This window comes from Drosophila montana, unplaced genomic scaffold, assembly GCF_035044405.1.
Source record: "Drosophila montana isolate Dmon_TW-CO22-7 unplaced genomic scaffold, ASM3504440v1 contig_3729_1, whole genome shotgun sequence".
NCBI classification, from domain to species: domain Eukaryota; kingdom Metazoa; phylum Arthropoda; class Insecta; order Diptera; family Drosophilidae; genus Drosophila; species Drosophila montana.
The window spans coordinates 121,897-144,968 of NW_026998615.1; the positions used below are offsets into that span (position 1 = coordinate 121,897).

The 23,072-nt window shown below is 42.6% G+C and overlaps 5 protein-coding genes across 7 annotated transcripts; 2 read left to right on the forward strand and 3 right to left on the reverse strand.

Annotated features, from left to right (window-relative positions):
* Positions 1-211: 211 nt before the first annotated feature.
* On the reverse strand, positions 212-2,767 carry RanGAP (Ran GTPase activating protein). The gene is made up of 5 exons (XM_064693034.1): positions 2,551-2,767; positions 1,814-2,495; positions 1,159-1,684; positions 893-1,084; positions 212-657 (listed from the first exon to the last, which is right to left on the reverse strand). The coding sequence occupies exons 1-5, from the start codon at positions 2,663-2,665 to the stop codon at positions 328-330; spliced, it is 1,845 nt and encodes a 614-aa protein (XP_064549104.1). The 5' UTR covers positions 2,666-2,767; the 3' UTR covers positions 212-327.
* Positions 2,768-3,353: 586 nt separating this feature from the next.
* LOC135435815 (general transcription factor 3C polypeptide 1) lies at positions 3,354-10,416 on the forward strand. The gene is made up of 6 exons (XM_064693032.1): positions 3,354-3,514; positions 3,621-4,167; positions 4,228-4,972; positions 5,064-7,106; positions 7,747-9,125; positions 9,320-10,416. Exons 1-6 carry the CDS (start codon positions 3,427-3,429, stop codon positions 10,311-10,313), a joined length of 5,796 nt encoding a protein of 1,931 aa, XP_064549102.1. The 5' UTR covers positions 3,354-3,426; the 3' UTR covers positions 10,314-10,416.
* Positions 10,417-11,529: 1,113 nt separating this feature from the next.
* RpL24 (ribosomal protein L24) lies at positions 11,530-12,431 on the reverse strand. The gene is made up of 3 exons (XM_064693044.1): positions 12,353-12,431; positions 12,126-12,201; positions 11,530-12,060 (listed from the first exon to the last, which is right to left on the reverse strand). The coding sequence occupies exons 1-3, from the start codon at positions 12,355-12,357 to the stop codon at positions 11,674-11,676; spliced, it is 468 nt and encodes a 155-aa protein (XP_064549114.1). The 5' UTR covers positions 12,358-12,431; the 3' UTR covers positions 11,530-11,673.
* A 76-nt stretch (positions 12,432-12,507) lies between these two features.
* Positions 12,508-13,420, reverse strand: LOC135435820 (membrane-associated progesterone receptor component 1). Of its 3 annotated transcripts, none has more exons than XM_064693042.1 (2): positions 13,288-13,420; positions 12,508-13,213 (listed from the first exon to the last, which is right to left on the reverse strand). In XM_064693042.1, exon 2 carries the CDS (start codon positions 13,209-13,211, stop codon positions 12,591-12,593), a length of 621 nt encoding a protein of 206 aa, XP_064549112.1. In that variant the 5' UTR covers positions 13,212-13,213; positions 13,288-13,420; the 3' UTR covers positions 12,508-12,590. The 3 variants fall into 3 exon arrangements, with proteins under 3 accessions (XP_064549112.1, XP_064549111.1, XP_064549113.1); XM_064693041.1 differs by having other exon boundaries at positions 12,508-13,235; positions 13,288-13,404; XM_064693043.1 differs by having other exon boundaries at positions 12,508-13,221; positions 13,288-13,380.
* Positions 13,421-13,492: 72 nt separating this feature from the next.
* On the forward strand, positions 13,493-23,014 carry LOC135435818 (histone-lysine N-methyltransferase, H3 lysine-79 specific). The gene is made up of 7 exons (XM_064693038.1): positions 13,493-13,991; positions 14,050-14,546; positions 19,006-19,137; positions 19,244-19,659; positions 19,722-19,794; positions 20,991-22,229; positions 22,294-23,014. Exons 2-7 carry the CDS (start codon positions 14,055-14,057, stop codon positions 22,417-22,419), a joined length of 2,478 nt encoding a protein of 825 aa, XP_064549108.1. The 5' UTR covers positions 13,493-13,991; positions 14,050-14,054; the 3' UTR covers positions 22,420-23,014.
* The last annotated feature ends 58 nt before the right edge of the window (positions 23,015-23,072 follow it).

Below are 23,072 nucleotides of genomic sequence, written 5' to 3' on the forward strand. Positions count from 1 at the left end.
CTAAGAAATATTTGTATCATAAACGCTGTTTAATTTGACGAATTTGAAATTTATTTTGTTATTTTGAAAGTTCAAACAACATAGATTTTATGACACGTTAATTGTGTTGTGGAAAAAGTAAATCTCATTTTTTCTCCTTTGTTAAACATTGTGAGTATAATTACTTGATTAATTTCCTCACAGAAACCCAAACAAAGCGATCATTTAAATATTACTTTGGAATTTGTTATATAAACTTATTTATTAAAATAGTTATTATAGTTCTTGTAGCTTTTCGTGCTTGTCGGACCCGATAAATCCTTTATTAATGGTTTTTAATGGCACACTCTAAACATCGAGTTGATCGAGAAATATTTTAAATGTATTTTTAATATTATCATTGGCAAACGTTTCCCTTTTGATTGCCTCACGGAGAGCATAGCGACAGTTCTTGACATTGTAGTCGCTCTTGAAGTGCTCTTCGCTGCGCAACAGGCCCAGCTGCTTGAGATAGTAGTCCAGCACGCGCGACTCCTGCTCCGTTTTGATGGCATAGTCAAAGGTCGCCTGGTAGAGTGAAACGGCCAGCTCCAGAGCCGCCTGGGATGTCTGGGAAAGATGCGCACACTTGAGCGTCGTAAAGATGAGCAGCAGCAAGTGGTTGTCATCGCTAAATTGCTGTGGCATGAATATATAAATGGGATTTGTTAATATTTTATAGAGTAGCAAATAATAACCGGCTTGGCACGGCCAAAGAAAATTCAGTGCAGTTCAAATCATTTTTGCTCCCTTCCCTAATAATTTTTTACGTGAAAGATCGTACCAAAACTGAATTTCTATAGGGCAATTAGGACAATTAGTCTCAATATACTTCTATATAGCTTAATGACTCTCGAGTTTGTTTTCATCTTACATTAATTATGTTCTGCAGCGCCTGCAGCTTGTTTGTCGCTTCTAGGGAATCAAATTGCTGCAGCGTGCACGGCGTTTGGCTCAGACAAAACTCCGCCGGGGTGCAGCTGACGTTGATTACCGTCTTGTTGCCATTTTTATTAATGTCAGAAGTGTTGCTGGTCTTGTTAGAGTTGATGGTGTCGTTAAAAAGCTGCGGCGAATAACGAATTTAGCAAGAATATTAATCGGATCGGTTTGACCTGCCACTGGCTAGTAGCCACCTACCTTGGTGGAAAAGGCATTGCTGGTCACGTAGGCGGTCTCCTCGGCGAGATTTTCGTTGGCATAGTCCTCTTCATCATCTTCGTCCACCTCTTCGGTGGTGTCATTTGGATCGTATTCACCATCATCCTCTTGGTCCTCTTCCTCCAAGTAATCGTTATACTCGTCCTCGCTATTCTCGGGCGTCTCATTGTCATCGCCATCATTTTTGGAACCGCTATCCTCACCCTCCTCCTCAGATACGACCTCGTCCATAGACTGCAATGCGGCGGGATTCTTGCCTTTGGCCATTTCGGCAACGATTTGTGCGCTCCCAGCTTGGCCAAAGCAATTGCCATCCAAATTGAATATCCTTAGCTTGGGCTTATTTTGCACTGCTGTCACCAGCACAAGGCCGCCATCGTAGTTGATCTCATTAAAGCCCAAATCCAATACCTCCAGATGCTCATGGTTCTGCTCCAAAGCCTCGGCAAAATGATAGGCGCCATCAGTCTTCAGCAAACAGTCGCCAAAATTAATTTCCCGCAAACTGCAATAGAGGTTGGTATTAGAATTAATGGAACAAGAATAAACAGACAGAAGGATGGCTATTTGGACTCGTCTGTACAGATCAAGAGTATAATACATAATTAGTGGACTCTGCAAAGGTTGCACTTACAGCGGCGTATGCTCGAAAACTTCGGCTATTTTGGCGGCACCCCGGACGTTGAGCGTATTGTCATTCATGTTGAGGACGCGCAAGTGTGGATTCTTTTTGAAGCTGCTGGCGAGATCGGCGACGCCCACGTGATAAATGGAATTCTGCGGCATGGTAATCTCCTCAAGGGTTTGCAGTACTTTGAATGTCCTCGATATTGCCTTGGCGCCAGCATTTTCTAAGCGATTGCGGCCGGCGACAAAGATACGCAACTGCAGCGGTGTGCCCGCCGCCTTGGCATTCTTGTGTAGATCGATCAGTGCCACGGACAGCATACGTCCGCCCTCCGGTCCAAGCCCGCAGTTGTTCAGATACAGCTCCTGCAGCGAGTAGCAGACGGGTGAGCGCAAAAACTCCTCCAGGCCAGTCATGCCATTGGGCCCCAGCGCATTATCGCTGAGGTCGAGCACCGTCAACTTGGCGCCAGCTGCAATCAAACCAGCACCAAGATGCTTCAGTGCCAGAGGAATTTCCGACTTGAGACGTCGCGTAAATAGATTCTTCCACAATGCTTTTCGAAATTCTGGATGTGTTTTCAGTGCCTCGCTAATGGCCTGTGCTGCCTCCACGCCCAGCGTATTGCCATCAAGATTGAGAAAATGCACTGTAGGCTTGCTGTTGAGAGCCTCAACAACAGCTTTGACTGTAAGATGGGAGAAAATTTAGTGGGCTGCGTTCAATTGGCGGCGTCTACTCACCATCCGCGGCATTGTCCCAGGTTTCGGCTTTGTCTTGGAACGAAATGCCTTGCTCCTCGTTAAGCTCCGCTACCATACTTGCGAAACTGAAGGTAGACATGGTTGTGCTCGACATGTGTGCTTGTTAGATTTGATTTTTTTTATTTTTTATTTAATATATTTTCTGCTAACACTGTACTTTTTTAGTTTTTTTTTTTTTGCAAGCCGCTTGCGAAATTTCTTTGCTTCAACCTCGTAAAAGAGCGCTAGAAGTGACAGCGGCTGCGGCGTTTGTTTGCAGGCAGCTGCATCTTTTTTGACAGCTGCTGTCAGTGTAGTGTGGTCTCGCTCTAGCACAGACTGTGTGCAGATTTTGCAACACTGCGCGGCACCAGAGTTGTGCATTTTAGTTCGATAATTGTTTTTGTTCATTTATTTATATGATCTATGGACTTCAATTGATTATGAATATTTTACCGTTAAAGTTTTTCAAATTTTGTTTTTAAGGTTTTAATAGCCCACAAACTTTGCATGAAATACTTTTTGAAGTGCTGCTATGCTGTTACGTTCACGAAGAACTGAATGATTAAAGAAATGTACAAAATGAAGAATACAACTAATCAGAATAAAAATTATTCATGCCCAATACAATTGATTCAATTTTTTAGCTAAATAGTTGCCTGTAAACTTAACCTTCGATTTAAGGAACAGAAAATAAGTTCATTACAGCAGTTCAATTAACACACTTCTTTACAGCAGTTCAATTAACTGAACTTTATCTGGACGACACACGACAACTCTGAAAGCACAGCTGTTTTCGCGACGACGCTCAGTGCCCAGTGAATAATATTGAAATGCGAATTAAATAAATTAAACTGACATTTGAAAACTGACAAAATGTGTGCGGCACAAGCAAGTGGCTCCTGGATAAGCGCTGTTTTCGACGAAATAGCGCTGGAAGGCTTGGAAGGCACCACATTGCCATGTAAGTGAATTCGGAAAATGGAATAGAATTTTAAACAGTGTGCGCAAGCAGTCTGCGTACTTTTGGAAAATTACTGAAAAGTAAATAATAATAATCCCTACTCTAGATTTGTGGTGCCTGCTAAACATACGTATAAACGGTGGGAAACCTTTGCCGGACGCGCTGCAGCAGCAGATATGGTTGCTATTGCTGCGCTCTACGGACAAAGTGAAGTTCTATGAGCTGTTCGTAGCACGCCCTTGGCTGCCGCCATATAAGCGCTTCAATGATCAGGATGAGGAATCGGGTTTGCCAGTGGTCCCGGAAAGCTGCCCCTTTTTGCGTCCTCCCTATGCGCCCATACAGGATGGGTCCATTCGTGGGAACTGCATGGACTACAAGATGCGCAAAGCCGTTAATGTAAGTGTGCTGCAGGAACTAACAGCCGCAGCGGCAACCGAGCTATATGACCAGACGCTGGTTGTGGTGGCCAGCCAGGATGAGCGTACAAAGGCGCTAAAGCCACCTAATATGCTGCTGCCCCGTGAGATGTCCGTGCAACACTATATTTTCCTAGAGAGTGTAGGACGTGCACGCTACAATGGCGAAACTACGCGGGGTCCCTGGTCGATGACCAACTATTTTAAGGATCCGAGCTTAATATTTTACTTAAGGTGAGTAGTTCAGCTAGTAGTCCAGCAGCGGCTCACTCATCAGAATTGAATGCTGCACAGAAATTGGTTGCTGAAGCAGCATCTGATAATCGGCCAGCCATATACGGAACGCTGCAATGGGCGCAATCTGGCCTCGACGCTGGTCATGCTACCGCGCTTCTTTCGCATCTACAAGAATCATTTGCAGTGCCTCATGGAGAAGTTTTATACAGAGATCAAGGCCAGTCCAAACCAAAGTGTGCCCACTAGCGAAATATTGGAGCGAATACCGGATCTGAACAATTCAAGGCTGAAAAAGCTGCTTGTCTCGCACAATTTTCGCAAGATCTTTGAGACTGCAATGGTTTATCCGCCACAGCCCGCCAGCAGCGGCGCCAAGCAGACCAAAGGACGCAAGATTTCAGTGGTGCGTCTACGTAATCCGAACATGGAGTTCGATGAGCTCAGCCAAATGGACAACAACGATGAGCGCGACGACAAGGAGCCGGATGAGTTGCTAAGCCAGCGTCACGCCTATGTCAATATGCCCATTGAGCTGGAGTGTCTGCGCGCCATCAAGCGTTTCGGTGCACGCGGCATGACCACCCTCGAACTAGGCCAATATGTGGCCATTAATTTTCAAATCGCACGCAGTGCCATCAAGCATCTGCTACGTAAGCAAATGATCAAAAGCTATACGGAAACTGTGGGCAAGTCGCGCCTCACACGCTTTGTGGTTGTTGGCACACAGGCCGAGGCATATGTCATGGAAAAGAAAGAGCAGTTGGAAAAGTCGGTGTTACAGCTGCAGTGCCAGGAGGAGCTGGTGAGTCAAGCTTTAACCTAACACTATATGCACACAATAATAATCGCAAAGAATATATATGTAAACCATTTTGATCCCTTTTTGTTTCCAGAACGTGCCACAGAATGTAGACATTGTTGTAAATGATCTGCCCAATATTAAAGTTAATGTGCGTCCCATGGTATTCAACATGAAGCCGGCTAAAAGCGCAGAGAAGGAGACACCGCAGCATGTGGCACGCAAAATATTGATTGTACAGCAAATTGACAAGGCCTGCATCATACACACCATGGATTTGGCGAGGTCCATAATGCAATCAGAGAAGAATATTGGTTCGCTTGAGAAAATATGCCGCAAATCAATGTTTCGGCTGCTGGAACGAATGCAGCATGCGCACATTTTGAATTTGTACGAGGTAACCCTAGAGTATGAGCAGCGTGTGCGTCTCTATCGTCTGGTCACGCATCCCAAGATTGATATCCATCACGAACAGCTGCAGCGCGAAATTTTGCGTCTGAAGAACAATTTTCATTTGCTGACTGAGGAACGACAGTTGCGTCCCTCGCAACTGGCGGGCAAGGACCGACGCGAGTTGTTGGCACGCAAAAGGTTACGTATAGAGCGTCAGCAGGCGGAAAAGCCAAAACCATCGGCGCCCAAACTGCTGGTGGCGTGCACCCTGCACGAGTTCCTCTTCTATTTGCTGTGCGAACAGCAACGGGACCAGAAGCCGCTGGAGATGAACGAGGAACTGTTGCAGCATTGGCAGCGTACTGAGCCATCGCTGATGACGCGCGAGTTTCTGGAGGAATGGCAGGCCGAAGAGTCACTAGTGCTGCCCTACACCCAGGAGATAAGCTGGCGCACCTTCATACCACCACTGCCATCGTACAGCGACAAACCGGCTGGCTGGCTGTACTTTGTGGATGCACTGGAGCGTATGCCGCTGTCGCTGATGTTGCGTATATTTCGCGTTGAGCGGGATATTATGGACAAATTGCGGCCACAACTGCAGCATCCGGTGCGTCAGCATTATCTGCTTAGCCAGCTGAAACTGCAGCATCTCATACCACGCGTGAGTCTACAGCAGCGATATCTGGGCACGCTGCGGCTGCTGAACAACATGGGCCTGTTGCAGGTCAGCGAACGGCAGCTCGGTCGCGATACACTGCAGCGTTGGGTCTATCTGAATCGACGCACCTGCCTGTTGGACACCACCACGAGCAGCGGGCATAACTACAAACGTATTAGTCCGGAGCGTAGCTATGAGAAGATCACGTTTGAGTTTGGGAGTCGCGAACAGATTGCAGACTATTGGGCCAAGCTGCAGCATGTGTGCATCTATACCAAGCTAGGGTTTCTCAAGCACAAGGAGCGTAAAGTGGTCGGCAGAAAAGAGAATCGTGTGCCGCCCTTGAGCTTTGTGCGCACTGTTGACTTTGAGGAGGCACTGGAGCTAGATAATGGCAGTGTGCCGGGTGATCAGCAAGGCGCCGCTGGTCTTAGCTCGTCGCTCTTTGCTCATCAGTTTCGTCATTGGTCCTGGGTGAAGCGCAACTCGGTGGCCGCCACCCGGTCAACGGCATCCAATGCACGCAAGGCCACAGCACCGTTCCCTGTGCGCAAGCGTCTCAGCCTGATGCGCCTCAAGCCGGTGCCGCGTTTCAGTAAAATCCGTGGTCCCAACTCGATGGATGTGCGCAAGCGCAAGAGCGGGCCGCGAGATGATATAGATCGCGATGCATTGCGCAATATGCGCACCCTGCGCGTCACCTGGTGCCCCGCCGAGGATCGCGTGCTCAAAATGGGACGAGCTGTCTATCTGTTCATTGATGCACCGCTACCGGCACTGGCACTCTATAATGTTGGCACCATTTGCCGTGATGTAATCCGTCGCTATTTGGGCATTAATAACAAGACGACGCAGGCTTGTGTGCGCCGGCTGCAGTTCCTCATACGCATGAAACGCGATCAGCCCGATGTGCGCAATTGGATCTATATGATGCAGGCACAGCCGGAGTTCAATGCCATCTACAATGAACGCTTCCTGCCCCAGCTGAAGCTCGAGTATCCTGCACGCAGCGATCAAGTCGAGAAGCTAATTATTCACTTTGTGATTATACTTGAGAAACTGCATCGCATGATCATTAATGAGGTGAGTTATCAATTGGATGGATATCAATGTGTATGGCCATTCCTTTCAAAACTAGCCATGTCCCCACGTTACTAGAGTTATAAAGGAGTGTCACGTTGGTTATCTTATATCGAAAATCAATAATTGAACCTTTTACTCTTTTCCTAAAATCGATAAATATCGATTTTCTATTTCCCGTTTTAAGCATATTAAAGGGATTTTAAGAAACAGGTTCAACAAATTTGAAATGCGCTTCTCATACGAAAATCAAGTTTTCTCTTTATTTTTATTTATTTGACACTTATTTTGTGTTCAAGAAATCGATAAATATCGATATACGACTCGTGGCTTGAAAATTATAATATCAAGCTACATTCGAAATTACAGGTTCTCAAATACTAAATGTGGATCAAGTCTTATTTATTTGTTCTATGCTTCACACTCGGGATATTCGGGATACTCATATCCCGTCCGTGTGGCTTAAACGTATATAGAAGAATTCTCTCTTAAAGCATGCGCAGCTCAAGTAGATTGCAGTCTTTGGTTAGCTTATCCTAATATCTTATTAATTAAATGTATAGTCACAATTTTTGGTATATGTATGCACCTCACACTCTTATGTGTACATCACACTCTTATCGAATTTTTTTTTTGCTTGCAGGACTTTGTGTATCGTCAGTTTTTGTTGCCGGACAGCCTTGAGGATTATCGCAGCCGTTTCAGGGAGTGCATCGCGCCGAATGGTGAACAGGATTCGTTGCTTTATGCAAATCCAACCACTGAGACCGAACTGCAGATAACTGTCGTCTTAGGTGTACAGCATAGCATACTGTGCAGTGCCAAGGATAAGACGCTGTTCAATCTGCAAGCCTTCGAGATCTACAAACACTTCTCTGAGGATGTACTGAATGCGGTCTTTAATAAAGCTCGAGCTGATTCGCTGTTGGTGGCCGTCAAGCGGCGTAATATGCAGCACGTTAATCGTCAAGTATCCGGACCGGGACATTTGCTCAGCTCCAAATACAAGTATCGGCTGGTGTGCCAAAAGTACGGACACTTGCTCTACGATGCCTACTATGCCTTCGAGAGACGATTCCCTGAGCAGCCGGGCTTGACCAGTTTGCAATTGCCCTCGCCCAATTTCGCCCAGCTGCTGCTTCTAGGCGAGTGGACGACAAATAATTGGTTAACTTTGGATCTGCAATTGCCAGCAAATATACTCAATGTGGACACGAGCAGCATGCCCGTCAAGAGCGGCTCCTCCACGGATCGCATATTGGATCATTATAGCAGCATCTTTGACAATGCACCGCAAACGGAGTATTCCAAGCGGCTGGAGAGCGTCTGCAGTGCTCGCCATGCTGCTCGTGTGCGTTTCCATCCAGCGAATCTCACGTATCGGGTGCAGTGCAGCGTCTACAATCAGCTCAATAAGCTGCCTATGCGCTCCATGCACTTCTTTTGCGCTCTGGACGCGCTTGGGCAATCGGTTAACATTAGCTGCGCGCGGCTGGAGCACGGCGAATGCCCCTTTGGCTGCATCATGCGCAGTGGTAACTATCTGAATGCCATAGAGCGCATCATCTACGAGCATCGCGCCCTTTTACGTCAACTGGTGGCGGACGCATTGCCGATGGTGCCGCTGCAGCTGCAACTGGACAGCTCCACGTCGAGCAGTACAACGCTTACCGTGTCCACGGGCAATCTTATAGCGTTGGTGCAGCAACTGGAGGCATATTGGCGCCAGCAGCAGCAGCCGCAGGAGGTAAAGGATCTGGGCAAAACTCTAGCTGACACAACGCTGTATAGGATCACGAATTGGCATACGCTCTGTAATGCGCTGCTCAACTATGAGGTGGGCAAAGAGGAAACAGATCGGCCGCAGGATTACGAGCCATCGGTGAACAAGGAGGAGCGTGCACGCGCGCAGGACGTCTTTGTCGTTCATCTGCCCACTATTCGTATGAAGGAACTGGAGCATTCGCAGCTGCAGGCTAAACATGATGAGCAGCGCAAGTTGGTGCTCGATAAGGTGGCCAAGTAAGTGAGGTGCCATGCTCTCCCCTCCTGTTGAAATTGGTCCCGTCCCTGCTTCTACTACTGCTACATATCCTGCTCCCACATTCGCTTCCTCTTCCCTCTCTCGGTTCCTTTTGCTTACTTCTACTTGCGCTCCTCTGAAGAAACCGCAACATCTTCAAATGTATATTCATTAAAATTTTACCTTCTTACAGAGCCACCTATTGGCACTATACGGATAACAGCTTCGAGACGCTGCTGCCCACGCTGCTGGAGCGCAACTATGAGCCAAGCGCCATTCAGCACATAAAGGACATACTGGAGCATGTACAACAATACCCCCTTGGCGCGGATGCTATGGCGCTGCGACGCACTTTTCCGTTGGGCCAATTTTTGTTGGAGGCGCTGCACGAACTGGAGGCGCATGATCTTATCAAGCGTGTGGGCGTGGCCAGCTACTTGTATGTGCATAAGTCGCACATGCGCAATTGGGTTGTACACACGTTCCACATCAAGCGGTTGGAGCGTGAGCGCGTCCAGACACTGGTAGCTGCATCGCCAGCAACATTGCAAGCGGTGGCGGGTCAAAAGCGCCAACTGTCTGACTCGGATACGCAAGAGGCGAGTCCCAGCAAGAAGGTCAAACTGTGCTTCACGCCGCTGATGGAGCCGAGCAGCGGGGATGAGGGCACGGACACGGATACAGACGGTGAAATGGCAATGTTCAATTGCGCTCGCCGCTCCAAACGGGTCAAGCGAGCCGAGGGCAAGCCGCAGCAATCCGCGGCCAAGTCCGTTGGCGATAAAGAGGCCACGCGTGATGTGATTGCTATGCGTCCACAGCCCTGGATACGTGTGAATGCTTCTCTCAATCGTCGCGTCCTCGATCGCTGGATGGGCGCCGTGCTGAGCGAGTGCATTACGCGCAACGGCTGCACCGTGCACAGCCTATTCCTTCGCTTTCCGCATCTGTTGCCCGTGGACACGATGCTCCTACTGGAGCTACTTTGCGATCTGGGCTGCATTAAGCTTGTCGAACTGCAGCTGCCGACGGTGCATTTGGAGAGCTCATACGACGATGAGTTCCTGGAACAGCAAGTAACTGTCCTGTACGATCCCAATTGCACTTATGTTAAGGTGCACACGGACGCCATCGGACATCTGACCAATTTTATAGGATGCAAGAAGTACAACTCTGAGTTTATTTAAAATAAAAACCATCAAATGATTTCTATATTTACTGCTCTGTGTGCAATAATAAATCCCCACATGAAACGTTTACGAACGTGAAAGGAAAACTCAAATATACAAATCTCAGCTTATGTGTTACATTTTTCACCTGAACGTTTCGAATGTGAGACAAAAGGAATATGAAACGAGAAAGGAGGAAGATTTAATACCCTTGCAGACCCAACCTTTTCATAATGGCCAAAGTGCTTTAATTTTCGACCGATTGTTCCCATAGCAGCTATATGACATTGTAGTTCGATGCAAATAAGATTTTGCATAAATGTAGGGAACATAGTAAAACTAATAATTGACGAGTTTGGTCAAGATTTCTTGATAAACAAAAAAGTTTTCCATACAACTTAATTTTTACGGGCGATCGTTCCTATATGATATAGTGGTCCGATCCAGCCGGTGCAACAGAAAAAGGGACGTATGCAAAGTTTCAAGACGATAGCGTTAAAACTGAGAGACTAGTTCGCATGGAAACAGACAGACGAACATGGCTAAATTGACTCGGCTGTTGATATTGATCAAGAATATATTACTTTATGGGGTCGGAGATGTCTCCTTCTATGCGTTACACATTTCATGACAAAATTATAATACCCTCTGCAAGGGTATAACAAATAATTACATATTAGGGAGACCACACTCAAAGGAGTCATACAGTCTGGCGTGTCATTTATATCTAATGGGTATGTGGCACGGATACGTTTTTTTTTTTAAGTTATACAAAAAAGAAGTTATTCTCGGAAAGCCGAAGATTAAATGCCCTATCAAATGCAGCTTTTCTTTTTTCAAGGAACAAATGGTATCACTAATATACGAATACAATGCTGCGATTACTAAATATAATGAACATATGATAGTTTGGTCATATTAAAACATCGTTTTCAATAGAGCCGTAAGTTATAGTCAGTTGTTCGATCAGGCCTAACATAATTTAAATATAACTATAGGAAAAATCAAATAACTATGCCGTTATCGACAGGTCTAAGAAATATCCACAAGTCAAATCGCGTTCTTTTTTGTTGTTTATATAAATTTCAATTGGTTAAAGCTCTAAGTTGGGTTACACTCTGGCCAACTTGAAATAACCGAACGTAAACTTGCATTTTTTGTATATTTGTGTTCCATATTTTGAAAATTATACTTCTTTTTAGCCGACGGCACCTGGCAAAAACAAAAATACGCGTTATTTTTTTTACCGCTACAAATTTACATTTGTAGCTTTTGTTTTTTAATTAGTTTTCACTATAATTTTTTTCTTAAATCATTTTTGTTATAAAAACCGTAGCACTTCACTTCCCATCGCTACAATCGAGCAGCTAGTTGTTATTTACCGCTTGCCACCGACGCGAGGCGCGGACTTCTGCGTTACCTTGGAGGCCTTCTGCTTGGGCGCGGACTTCTTGGCAGGTGCTGGTGCTGCGGCCTTTTTGGCTGCCTTGACGGCACGTTTCTGTTCCTTGGCCACCTTAATGGCCTGGTCGCGCTGAGCCTTGCGCACCTCCGGTTTCATGTTGCGCTTGGCCATGATCTCGGCCAGCGAGGCGCCAACAATGGCGCGCTGGAATTTCTGTGTGCGGCGCGTGCGCTTCTTGGAGGCCTCCTCCTCAATACCCTTGCGGTGCTTGCGACGGTACAGTACCGTCCAGGTAACCTTACGGGGATTACGCTTCATCAGGTAGGAACGCTCGCACTTCTTGTCCAGAAAGGTGAAGGTCTACAAATATACATATATATACAAATTAAATCTTACAATCAGACCATTATAATTGTTTATATTACCTTGCCATCGATTTTGACCATGGTCTTGCCATGGCCGGGGTAAATCTTATACCCGCTGAATGCACACAAACCGATTCTGCAATAAAAACGTATTGTTTGAGCATATGCATAGGAAATATCATACCACAACACCAATGCACAACATCAATTGTCACTTGAAACACTAATCAATCGGCATTGCGCAGCGATGTACATATTTTCTATTAATTAATTTATTTTTTACGTACTTCATCTTGCTGGTGAAAAGTGAAAAGAAACGGAAGTGGACGCGTTGTTTGACGGGCGCTGTCACAAACGAACAGCTGATGGCCAGTGTTGTTTAACTATCCGGCCGTACGGTTGCATTTGTGGTGTTGCCACAAATTGGGCGCGAATTTAAACATTTTTTGTGTACTCACTTCAGCTTTTTAATTTTTTTTTTGTTTACATGGATTTGATGTTTGTAACAATAAATTTTTAAATTAGTTACATTTTATATTCTTCCAATAATTTCTCAAGTTCCGCATTTTTGTCCTCTTCGTTTGCATCAATTATGGGTGGCTCTTCTTCACGCATTAAATGGCCAACAAGAGGATATTTTTCTGCATATTGTTGATCCCACTCCACTAATGTGCTCCTTTGCTTTGCAGTTAAATCGCTAAGATCATCAAAGTCCAGACAGTCATTACCCTCCGCTGAAAAGTTAATTAAACTGCGCGATATATCACAGCCTGCATACTTAGGGTATGTGCCACCCTCGCCATAAAAGTGCTTGGCACAGGACACGTCATAAACATTAAAATTGACCGCTACCAGAATACGTCCATCTTCTTGAGTGCCATTATATTTGAGTAGCTCTTTAACGGTAAAATCACGATGCAGCGGCGGTAGCTGCGATATCTGATTGCCTTTGTCATAGCCAAAGAAATTCCGGATACGATTCAGATTACGCCGTTGGCGGGTTATGTTAACCACTTTATAGAAAACAAAGGCCGAGACGAGAAGCAGCGTCAGATTAATGGGCGTATCCTTGATGGTATTGTATACATTATAGTACCAGGGTAACTTTGTTTCGAGCGATTTCGCCTGCCCATTCTTTTCAGACATATCTGGCGTGCTCGTTTATTAATACTATATTTAGTTTTTGCGAGTTTGGTTTATTTAAATTTTTTTTTTAACTCACCTGAAAATCTGTAAGACTGGTATCTACATATAATTCAGAATTTACGTTTGTTATAGATTCTTAAGTGAAGTATTTGGCATGTTATATCAGCCTGCTTTAATTTAAATTGTATTTTGAATATAACAAAATGTAAGTTTGCAGGGCTGCAATACAAGGTTGCTACATGGAGTTGTTTCTCAACACTGGGTCGCGACGCTCAATGCGCAGCCCTCACTTCACCAAAATACCATCACAGTCTAGCGCGCAGAAAATTTAACAATTTCGAAATTATTGTCTTAAGTGTGTGTTTTTTAATATTAAAAAGGGCACGGGGTAGTGTAACAAGTTAATGATTTGAGCATCTGCTTTAATTGACTGAAAGGTATCGAAAAATCGGTCATTGTGTGCGAAAAAATATGTAAATCAACTTACATTTATTACGCTGCAGTCAGTGCTGATATGCTTGGCTTCCCCGGCAGCGGACCTGTGGCGTGAAATTAGCTAAAAATAATTTAATAAACAACAAATCAGGAGTTATATACACTTAACTTAAAATCAATTAATAAAAGAATCTTAAATATGCTATTGATTGACATTAAAGATAATAAAAATCATGTTAAATGCACAAGTTTTTGCAAAGTCACGCTTTTAAAAGGCTAAGAGTTAGCTGGCAAACAGCTAGTTTAATATTTGCGCACAACTTGTGAAATGCATTATAAATTACAGTAAGTTTGTTGAGTTCTTTTAAAGTTATATATTTAGTATTATCTTCTATTTATATAGTTTACATGTCCAACATGGATCTGCAACCATTCTTATCTTTGGAACGCAAGCAGCTGGAACACGATCGCCACCGCCTGAGCGCAGCTATCAAAACCCTTGAAAACAACACTAACAAAAACAATGCACCATCCACTTGTCCTGCCGCCTCATTAATGCAACTGGAGGGTTATAAGCCAGGGCAATGTCATCGCATGGCCAACACAAGCAGCGAGTGCAATGAACCCGCAAAAGCCTCATACTCTACCTTAGCAACCACAAGCCAAAACTCTGAGCAGCAACTGGAGCTGAGCGAGCCGCAGGCGGAGTCGCAGGAGCAGCAGGAGGGGAGCCCATCTGTCGCATCGCTAGTGAAGTCGGCCAAGGAATTTGTGAATCAACGCGAATTGCTTATTGGCAGCGCGCGACAATACAAATCGCCTAATGCGTCGCAGCGTAATTTGGAAAGCGAGCGACCGCAAAGCGAGAATCGTTTGCCAATTGGTCGTCGTACAGGAGGGGTAAGTGGATAGGAGGAGTGGCGCCTAAAAGCTTGCCAATTTAGGTTGTTCACGCTTGATTGGCAAACGCCCAAAATAATGCTCGTAAGATTATCCACAACTATGAGAATTTTTTACGGCTCGTTGAGCCGATTCGCTTTGAGCAGCTGCCGCAAAACTTAACTTTAGTTGTCAACGGCTTTTCAAAGTGTTCCCAGTTTAACTTTTCTCGGATTGTGAGTGGGTTTTTTTTATTTATTCTATTAGAAAATTAAAATTTCTTCAAATTTGTTGTACAGGCTCAATCCGGTTTCTTATTTTTTTATAAATTATCCATAACTTTTTGCCCATTTTATTGAAGTCGACAAATATAAATTTGTTTGTTTCTGTTTATGAGCATTGTCACAGTAAGTCTGTAAAAGCAAGTGTAAAGGCAAGTGTCTTCAAATTTGGAATGCAACTCTACCTATAAATATATTGATAAATATTTCTCTTCAACCCAGGCTTTTTGCTAATTTCTTGCTGATAAGCAAAGCTATTGAATATGTTTCTCATCTTGGGTTCCGTATAGCATTCGTAGACTGAGCTCATATTTGCCCAACAAATTATTTATAGGGTATGTGCTAGTTACGCACTCTCAGCTTACTACTTTTAGTTAGTTTCAATTAGAAACTGAATAGATATGTAGACGCTTTCGTTTTTCACAATTCACTTTTTCAATTTTTTATGCGTTGTTTGCGTTTATAACGTGCATGTTGTCAATAATTGCAGCTCGTGTACTCTACAAACGGGCATATCAGGCAACAGGACGCATTTGGCTAAAAGATCTGTTTTAATATTATTTAACAATGCAGTAATTTAAATTATTAATTAATGCTGTCGTGTGCGTTTTTAACTTTGAAGAGCATTGCCCTCCATTCGTTCGGCCACATGCATGTTTAATGCCCTTCACTCTGTTAATTCTATTGTAACTTTTGCTGTTGTTATTGTTGCTGTGGGTGTTCTTCGTGCTCCAGTTGGCATTTTGGCTGTGTGTTGGTGTTCAGTCGCCTAATGAATTTCGCTTGCGCTGCTCAGTTGTAATTTGGAGCTCGTCTGTTGCGTTTGTTGCTTTTGTTTTGCCCTGAACTTGTAAAGTTGTTATGCAAATACAACTCATGCGATTGAAATTAAAAATAACAACAAATGTTAACTATATAGGTGAGCAGGTGGTAGGGCTGGACAAATTGTCCAAATTTTAATTGTGTGTAAATGGGAAAGCATTGCAGAAAAAAAGAAGAAAAAAAATATATAAACTGTGTAATTAAAGCAACGCGAAGCTAAAATTAAAACTAGTGACGGCGCAAATTTTACTGTGTGCAAAATATGCAAAATGCCGGTGGTAAGAAACCGAAGAGAGAAAAAGAAAATGCAAGCAAACAAATTGACATGACTGGAAAAATTGCTGCGTTTTTAGACGTAGTTTAACTCTAGAATTGTATACTCTTTCCAAACGTCTAGTGCATATTAAAGTAAAGATATCCCTTCTATAATTATTTATTACCCACCTTTTTTAACACCTGCCATCAAATACCCTTATAAAATCGAAGTAAATCATTTTAGAATTTTTCTATACGGTTATAAATTTATTTAATGATTTGTTACTAATGTTGCTACCTCAAAATGGGGTTGTTTACCTTTGATTTATATGCTCCTCTTATTCCTTCAATGCTAAAACTAAAAGACTAAATTCTTTTCAATTTATTTTCCTTACAGGTTTTTTTTATATGGCAGATAATATTATATGCTTAATTAATGATCAAAGCTGTAAAGATACCAAAAGAGGGTAGAATAAGAGTATTCATAATTTATTCGCCCTTTCTTTTGCCTAAATATTTTAACAATGTATGTTTTTTCAACATTATAGTTTTTTTTATCTCAACTTGCTTGCATTTTTTAGCGGCTCTTAAGTCTGTTTATTTTTATGGCTAGTGCATGAAAACTGAAAGCGTTGGTCATGCAATTTCCGGCCACAAGTGCATTGTCCATTTTTGTCGTGGCTTTGGGTTGCAGGCTGCGGGACTATATGGTGTTAAGTGCCTGGTCATTTCCGCGGAAGCGTTTCTTTCTCAATTGCTAATGACAATTTTGTATGTGTGGATGATTGATGAGGTGACCTAATCCATCGATAGTTTTGTAGACCCTTTTAGTCGGGCCACTTAAGTCATTAGCCAAGGAAAAGAAATGGAAAAAAAAAACTAAAAAGGGACGCGACTTAAACAAGGTCAGTTATATCAAAGCCTCTAATTAATTGGTCAGCGTTGTGTAGCCTTTACAACTGGGTATTATTAGTGGACTTTCGGTTTAGATTTTTGTCGCTGGGTCAGCCTAATGAGCCGTTAAAAATAATTTGAAAAGCGTGACACTAAATGCTTTTGGGGTGAAGTACATACATATAATTTTCAGTTTTACTTGTTCAAAATACCATTGAATGGCCTTGAACTTATGGTGCATAAATGGCCTCTAAAATACCAATGCGTGTCTTCTTGTTAGACATTTTCCACCCGCTGCGCTTTTACGCGCATTTTCATTAGCTTTCGCACTTTTTGCGCACACCAAAACGAGTTTACCACTTAGTTAACCTAATTCGAACGGGACACGCAAGAGGTGCCCCTAATGAATGGACGTAGTAAAATTATGATAAAACCCAACACAATGGTAAAATAGCCAGTAAATTTAGTTCAAGCTTTTTTTTTTAGGTTAAAGCATCTACGATATTTTTGTTGGAATACTCGACTTATTTAGTGTTTGAAAATCTAAATCTTCAATAACTAATAAATACAACCAGAAGCAAAGTCGATTAGTAGTTCGGTCAGGGTTGGAATTAGAATTTAGTAATAGTCTCCCTATTAAATAAAAACAAACAATATTTTGTAGAAATTTTTATGCAATTCCCTCTCATATAGTCCTTAAATGGTTTTTAAAATTTTCAAAATATATATTCAAATATAAATTTGCCAAAACTTATAATTTTTTGGTATTCTAAAAGGTAGGATGATTTTGATTTAAATAAAATATTTGAAACTTTGTCTGTGCCACTGTGACGGGGCTAAGGTATTTTCGATCGTCGCACCTTAATGTACAATAAAATTGCCCGTGCTCAATTAAAGGCGAGACGCATAAACTATTTATTTATATACATCCACCAATTCGCATAGCATTCCTTTTGCTTCTCTCCATATTTATACTATACATTTTCGTTGATAGTTTCCTTGACCTGAATAACAAACTGCTTCAGTATGCAAATTATTTGTAGAGTGTTGACGGAGTGCCAGACTAATACTAATAGGTGGCAGTCAAGTATTTGTATAAAAGTAATACTTACTGCAAAATAGCCTTTAATTATGCTAAGAGCCAAAGTATTTAATCAACTGGCAGAACTCGTCGCTGTCAAGTGATGAAATTATTAAAAATTTACTTTAATTGAGGCGAACATCAGCAGCAAGTCGACTGAAATGCATGCAGCTAATAAATTGTACAACTCGCTACCGCTCAGGGCCCCGGGAGCAATACGAGTCTGGGCATTGAACAGCTCGGAACAGCTGGCCCTTGTTGATAAACTGCCATCGGGAACGTCTTTGGCTTGCGTCGATGACGCAGTTATTGTTGTTGGTCTTGCTCCGCCCCTGTTCATAATGCTCTTTGTGTTATGATACCCTGTACCATGGGTCTAAGAAGCAAATAGCAACTGCAGTCCTATATCTCTCTAATTTTGTGTTTCGCCCTTTGATTCAATATTTCCATGCAAAAGCACCCTTTATCTTATCCTTGTTTGTTTTATGCCTTTGCTCTCTCAATTACTTGCTCATAATCTTCTTTAAATGTAAGTATTTTTTGGTATTACAATTTTCTCTATTTTTATTTTTTTTTATATTATTGTTAGTATTTACAATAACGTCCTTTTCTTGCCTCCGTTACTTGACTTGATCTCGATTATTTATTGATAGATTCACGCGCGTGTCTTCGTCCTGCGCTTTGTGGCTGCCAGACTCTTTTTTTCTGGTTTGAATTATTTAATATATTTTTTAAAGGATATTTTGAAAGTCAACCAATTTTAATTTTCGATGTCTTACCTGTTTTCTATAAAAAATTCTGATGCCAGCGTCGCACGCGATTTGCAACGTCGACGTCAGCGTCGCCAGCATAAAAATGATGTGGCAAAAGTGGCAGTAGGCAATGTGTTGCCTTTGCTGGAGCAGCTCCAGTCGCAGTTTATAAGCAATAGGCTGACCCGAAAAGAGAAAAAACGACTTCAGGGCAATAATTTACCTTCTAAGGCTCACCCCAGTCCCTGCCACAGCCCACGCACTGCCAGCGTTCAAAATGTATACGAGCTTCCTGCTGGTGGTTAGTGTCGCCAAAACCCCACGACACGAAAATAAATAACACTCAAGCCAAATCTAAATACTAACTCAGAGCTTTCTCTCTTTCTTTCTCATAGGATGATATGGAGCAATGGGTTACGGACACATTTTATTCGTATTTTCCCGGCTTTAACAATGAAAATCAGAAACGTCAAAATTATTTGCGTGAGCGTCAGCGCGAGAATCAGCAGAACTTTCTCAAGCACCAGGTAAGTGTCATGAACCATGAGCCCTGAACCATATCGTCATCCGTTATGGTAATCAGTGTGAAATTTATAACCTTGCGAATAATTCAATTGCTTTATTTGGCTATAGATGCTGCATCCGCCGGTGGGAAAGCAACGACGTCACCTGAAGCCATCGCCATCGCCGGTGCCGGTAGAGGAGCAGCAGCAAACGGCGCGCTCCAGTCAATCAAGCACAAGCACATCCCATAGCAGAACGGATAAGACTGATTTAGAGTTAATTGTAAATAATAATCCCAATTATGTGCCCCCGAAAATACGGCCGGCCACCAATCGCCAGCAGCTGCTTCACGATCTGGGTCATGTAGAGCTCTCCAATATTGTAAGCGGCGATGGCATCAACGAGCGCAATATGCGCAGCGCTGAACTGGAAACGGCGCGCAAAAAGGACTATCAAAGGGACTTGATGCAACAGATCGAGGAGAAGCGTCGCTCCATAGAAATCCTACGGGAAAAAGAACGACGACAGGAGGAGATCCTGACCAGGTGAGGCTTGGCTAACGAATTTATCTAGATGTGCCTAAAAAATTTAATATTTTCTTGTATAGGCGCCTGGAAGCACAGCTAAAGACCATACATTTAGAGGAGCAGTTGGAAAAGCAGCGGCAACGCGCGGAAAAGGTAGGCGCAAATTCATAATATCTATTAAAACTTCATCAAAACACACACCAGTTGGCATATTACTCTGTTCCATGTTCTAACTCATATCTTTTATAAAGCGAAATTATTTTCACCACTTTTTTATCTGTCATATTTTTTAATCAATACTTACAAATTGTAATCTAGCTACTTGTCTTTATTTCTTTCGCTAGTTTTGCTTTTGGTCATTTGCATTTTAAGGGTTGGGCAAATAAAATTTAAAACACATCTGTTCTACGCTGTTGTTCTTAAATTACCTATCGTAACTTATTTTTATAATGGGGCAATTGTTATTTTTTTCAATTGGCGTTAAAATTACATCTATTTGCTACATCTGTTTCGGTTCTTAGTTTTAATCTTTGTCACTTTGTTATTCAATTTGATTAATGTATATATATATTTTTATATTATTGTAAAACCCTACATTTTTATCATGCTCCTTTCAATTTCCATGTAGTCCAATCCTAACATACCGTTTTTAATTTGAATAACTCATTTCCATTCTATTCATTCATACTTTCTAATATTCTAATACTCTTTAATCCAAAGATCTAATGCAATTTATTTCAAAGCATTTCCACGTTTACTACTTTTCATATGATTTTAAAACCCCATATTAAAGGAATTATTATCAATTAGCTCCCAACGCTCCGTTTCATTCTATGCTGTATTATTGGACAGATTAACATTGTCCAATTTCAGACCAGTTCCAACATCCAAGTGCATGGATTACATTCCATTTTATTTTAAGTTCCTTACATTCAATTCTATTAAACACCCAAATCCGAGTCTAAGGCTCTCATTAGTTTTCCATGTTCCATTAATCACATTCCGTTAAAAGCTTTTTATTTCCAATTCACGTATTTTTTATTCCACTTTCCCTTGAGCTTTATTGTCCAAAACCAGTTATTCCCTATTATTCCATTCCATTTCCGCATTAATTCCAATTTTTAAGCCAGAAAATGCTCTCGCTACTCCCACATTTCTATCATAATTCAATTGGGAAACGTAAATTAGAAAACATCTTTTGGTTTTTTTTTTATATTTTTATTTAACGCTTGGTATGGCCTTAATTTGATTTTTTCTCAATGCTTTGGAAATTCTTAAGAGTGCGAGTGTGTGTGATATATACAAATGTGATATTAAAAAAATAAAACGCTTATGAAACGCTTCAACAGGCACGTATCGAGACGGAACAGAATCGTTTGATGCGCGAGAAGCTGCTGGCCAAGCTGGAGCAGGATGCGGAGCTGTTGCGCTCCAAAGAGCGCAATAACCTGGCTGCAGCAAAGGATTTAAAAGGCAGTAACAACAACAACAACAACAATAACAACATCAGCAACGACAACAACAACGCAAACACCAATAAAGTGTACAAATACTTCAGCAATTCGGCAAGGCATGAGTATCGACGTGGTAAGCCGTTGCCGGCGGGCGTGGAACTGGACTTCGAGCTGCCGCAAATGGCAAAAATCGAGCGTGAATGTTTCCATTTGTGCGAGAAGATCTGTCCGCTGTGCGATGAGCCGCTGAAAAGCTACGAGAGCTGCTGTCTACGCTGCCAGCGCAAATTGGCTCTTAAAATGAAGCAGCAAAGCAGCGAGCAGACAGCTGCTGGAGAGGTAGAGACAGAAACGGCGGATGCAGTGGATCACGATTGCCAGAATAGCTATGCGCTGGTCTGCCTCAAATGCGAACGTCTGTATGCCCTGTGCAGCCAGTGTCTGGTCAAGAGCGATGTGTGCCGCGCCTGCCAGGGTGAGCGTAATGTCTGCATGAGCTGTCGTCGTAATCTGTGCTCCTTTTGCCTGGACGAGATTGCCTGCGGCCGTGATACCGAACGTACGCACATCAACGAGCAGCAGGATCGTGAGCCGCAGTCGGAGGATGCCTTTCGTGTGCTGGATGTTAATTATGCGATGCCAACTCCGGCGGCAGAAAACAATGCCTCAAATTTGTCTAATACCACGCCGCCACCATATACTTTTTATACATCATCCAACTCGGTGCACCATGCGGACTATAAGGCCACGCCCGTAAAGCCAATGCTGCTAGATCAGCTGCCCACCGTCTCTGGCAGCGCCAACAATAGTTTCGAACTCGACAGTGCCGATGAGCAGGCCATGGAGCGTGTGCGTCGCCAAACAGATCAGCGGCTGTCGCGTTATCTCAAGAATTATGGGGATTTAGCTGCCAAGCAGCAACATATGCGCAGTAAAAGCGAATCTCGCCATCGCGGCACCCAGACGACGCCCCAATCCTTGGGTCGACGCGATGTGGTGCTGCATGAGGCGCCCACACAGAATTTATCCATGCCGCTGCTGCGAGAAATGCCAAAAATGACGCGCAAGGAGACGGCGACAACGCTGGACGGGAATCGTCAGCAAAAAATGGATAATCTCAAGAAGCGCTGGGAGGTGTGTAGTTCAAAGTGCAATTATGCGAATTACAAATAGATTAATCATTTTCAATCTCTGCCAGGTGCCCGCCGTGCAAAAGTTTACGTTGTCCACCTCGTCACCCAAAATATTGACCCAAGTGGGCGCCATACGCAAACAGCTGCAGGCGGCGCGTTTCTTTGACGATGTCCAGGACGAAATCGACTAAGCGAAAGCTAACAGCAATTTTTCAGCTATTTTCGAAAAATTGTCTGTTTAGTATACATTCAGTTTGAATTACTTTAGTATTGATAATTTGTAATATTTCACGTTTCATTTTCACGTATATTTCACGTTCTTTTATCATTTCAATTCTGACTCCACATTTGACTATCCAATTAACTACCCCCTGAGATATATATAATATGATATGAGACCATGTGCTTCTGCTGTTTTGCGCAGCAATTGAATTTATAATATATTTAAGCCATAAAGTTTGTTAATGTTTTTACAAATATATATCTAGACAATGATAATTTAACTAAATTAAATTATTCTATTGTGAATCGGCACCTTTAGGCGCTTTGTGGGCAACACCTAGGGAAATGCGCTGCTTGTTAAAGTTGACAATAAATGGATATTTTATAAAAAAGAAAATAAAAAAATTACTCTAAATTTAAGTTTTAAAGTTTTTCAGAAATTCAGTTGCAGTTATTTATATTTTATTTAGAAACTAGATTGAATTCTTCCATATACCATAAATAACCTTATTGCATAGGAATAAATTATAAATATTAATTTCAACAATAAATTTGCAAAGAGTATTCGAATTTCGTTATTAAATTCGTTTTGTTCAATACAAATATTTCGCGATCAGATACC

Coding starts and splice junctions, on each gene's coding strand:
- LOC135435818 (XM_064693038.1), top strand. CDS start 14,055: ATGTCCAACATGGATCTGCAACCATTCTTATCTTTGGAACGCAAGCAG. Junction 19,138..19,243: donor AGAACTTTCTCAAGCACCAG/GTAAGTGTCATG, acceptor ATTTGGCTATAG/ATGCTGCATCCGCCGGTGGG. Junction 19,660..19,721: donor CAGGAGGAGATCCTGACCAG/GTGAGGCTTGGC, acceptor TTTCTTGTATAG/GCGCCTGGAAGCACAGCTAA.
- RanGAP (XM_064693034.1), bottom strand. CDS start 2,665: ATGTCGAGCACAACCATGTCTACCTTCAGTTTCGCAAGTATGGTAGCG. Junction 1,685..1,813: donor GTTTTCGAGCATACGCCGCT/GTAAGTGCAACC, acceptor CCTCTATTGCAG/TTTGCGGGAAATTAATTTTG. Junction 658..892: donor CGCTGCAGAACATAATTAAT/GTAAGATGAAAA, acceptor TTCATGCCACAG/CAATTTAGCGATGACAACCA.
- LOC135435815 (XM_064693032.1), top strand. CDS start 3,427: ATGTGTGCGGCACAAGCAAGTGGCTCCTGGATAAGCGCTGTTTTCGAC. Junction 4,168..4,227: donor AGCTTAATATTTTACTTAAG/GTGAGTAGTTCA, acceptor AATGCTGCACAG/AAATTGGTTGCTGAAGCAGC. Junction 9,126..9,319: donor GTGCTCGATAAGGTGGCCAA/GTAAGTGAGGTG, acceptor ACCTTCTTACAG/AGCCACCTATTGGCACTATA.
- LOC135435820 (XM_064693042.1), bottom strand. CDS start 13,211: ATGTCTGAAAAGAATGGGCAGGCGAAATCGCTCGAAACAAAGTTACCC.
- RpL24 (XM_064693044.1), bottom strand. Junction 12,061..12,125: donor TGGTCAAAATCGATGGCAAG/GTAATATAAACA, acceptor GTATATTTGTAG/ACCTTCACCTTTCTGGACAA.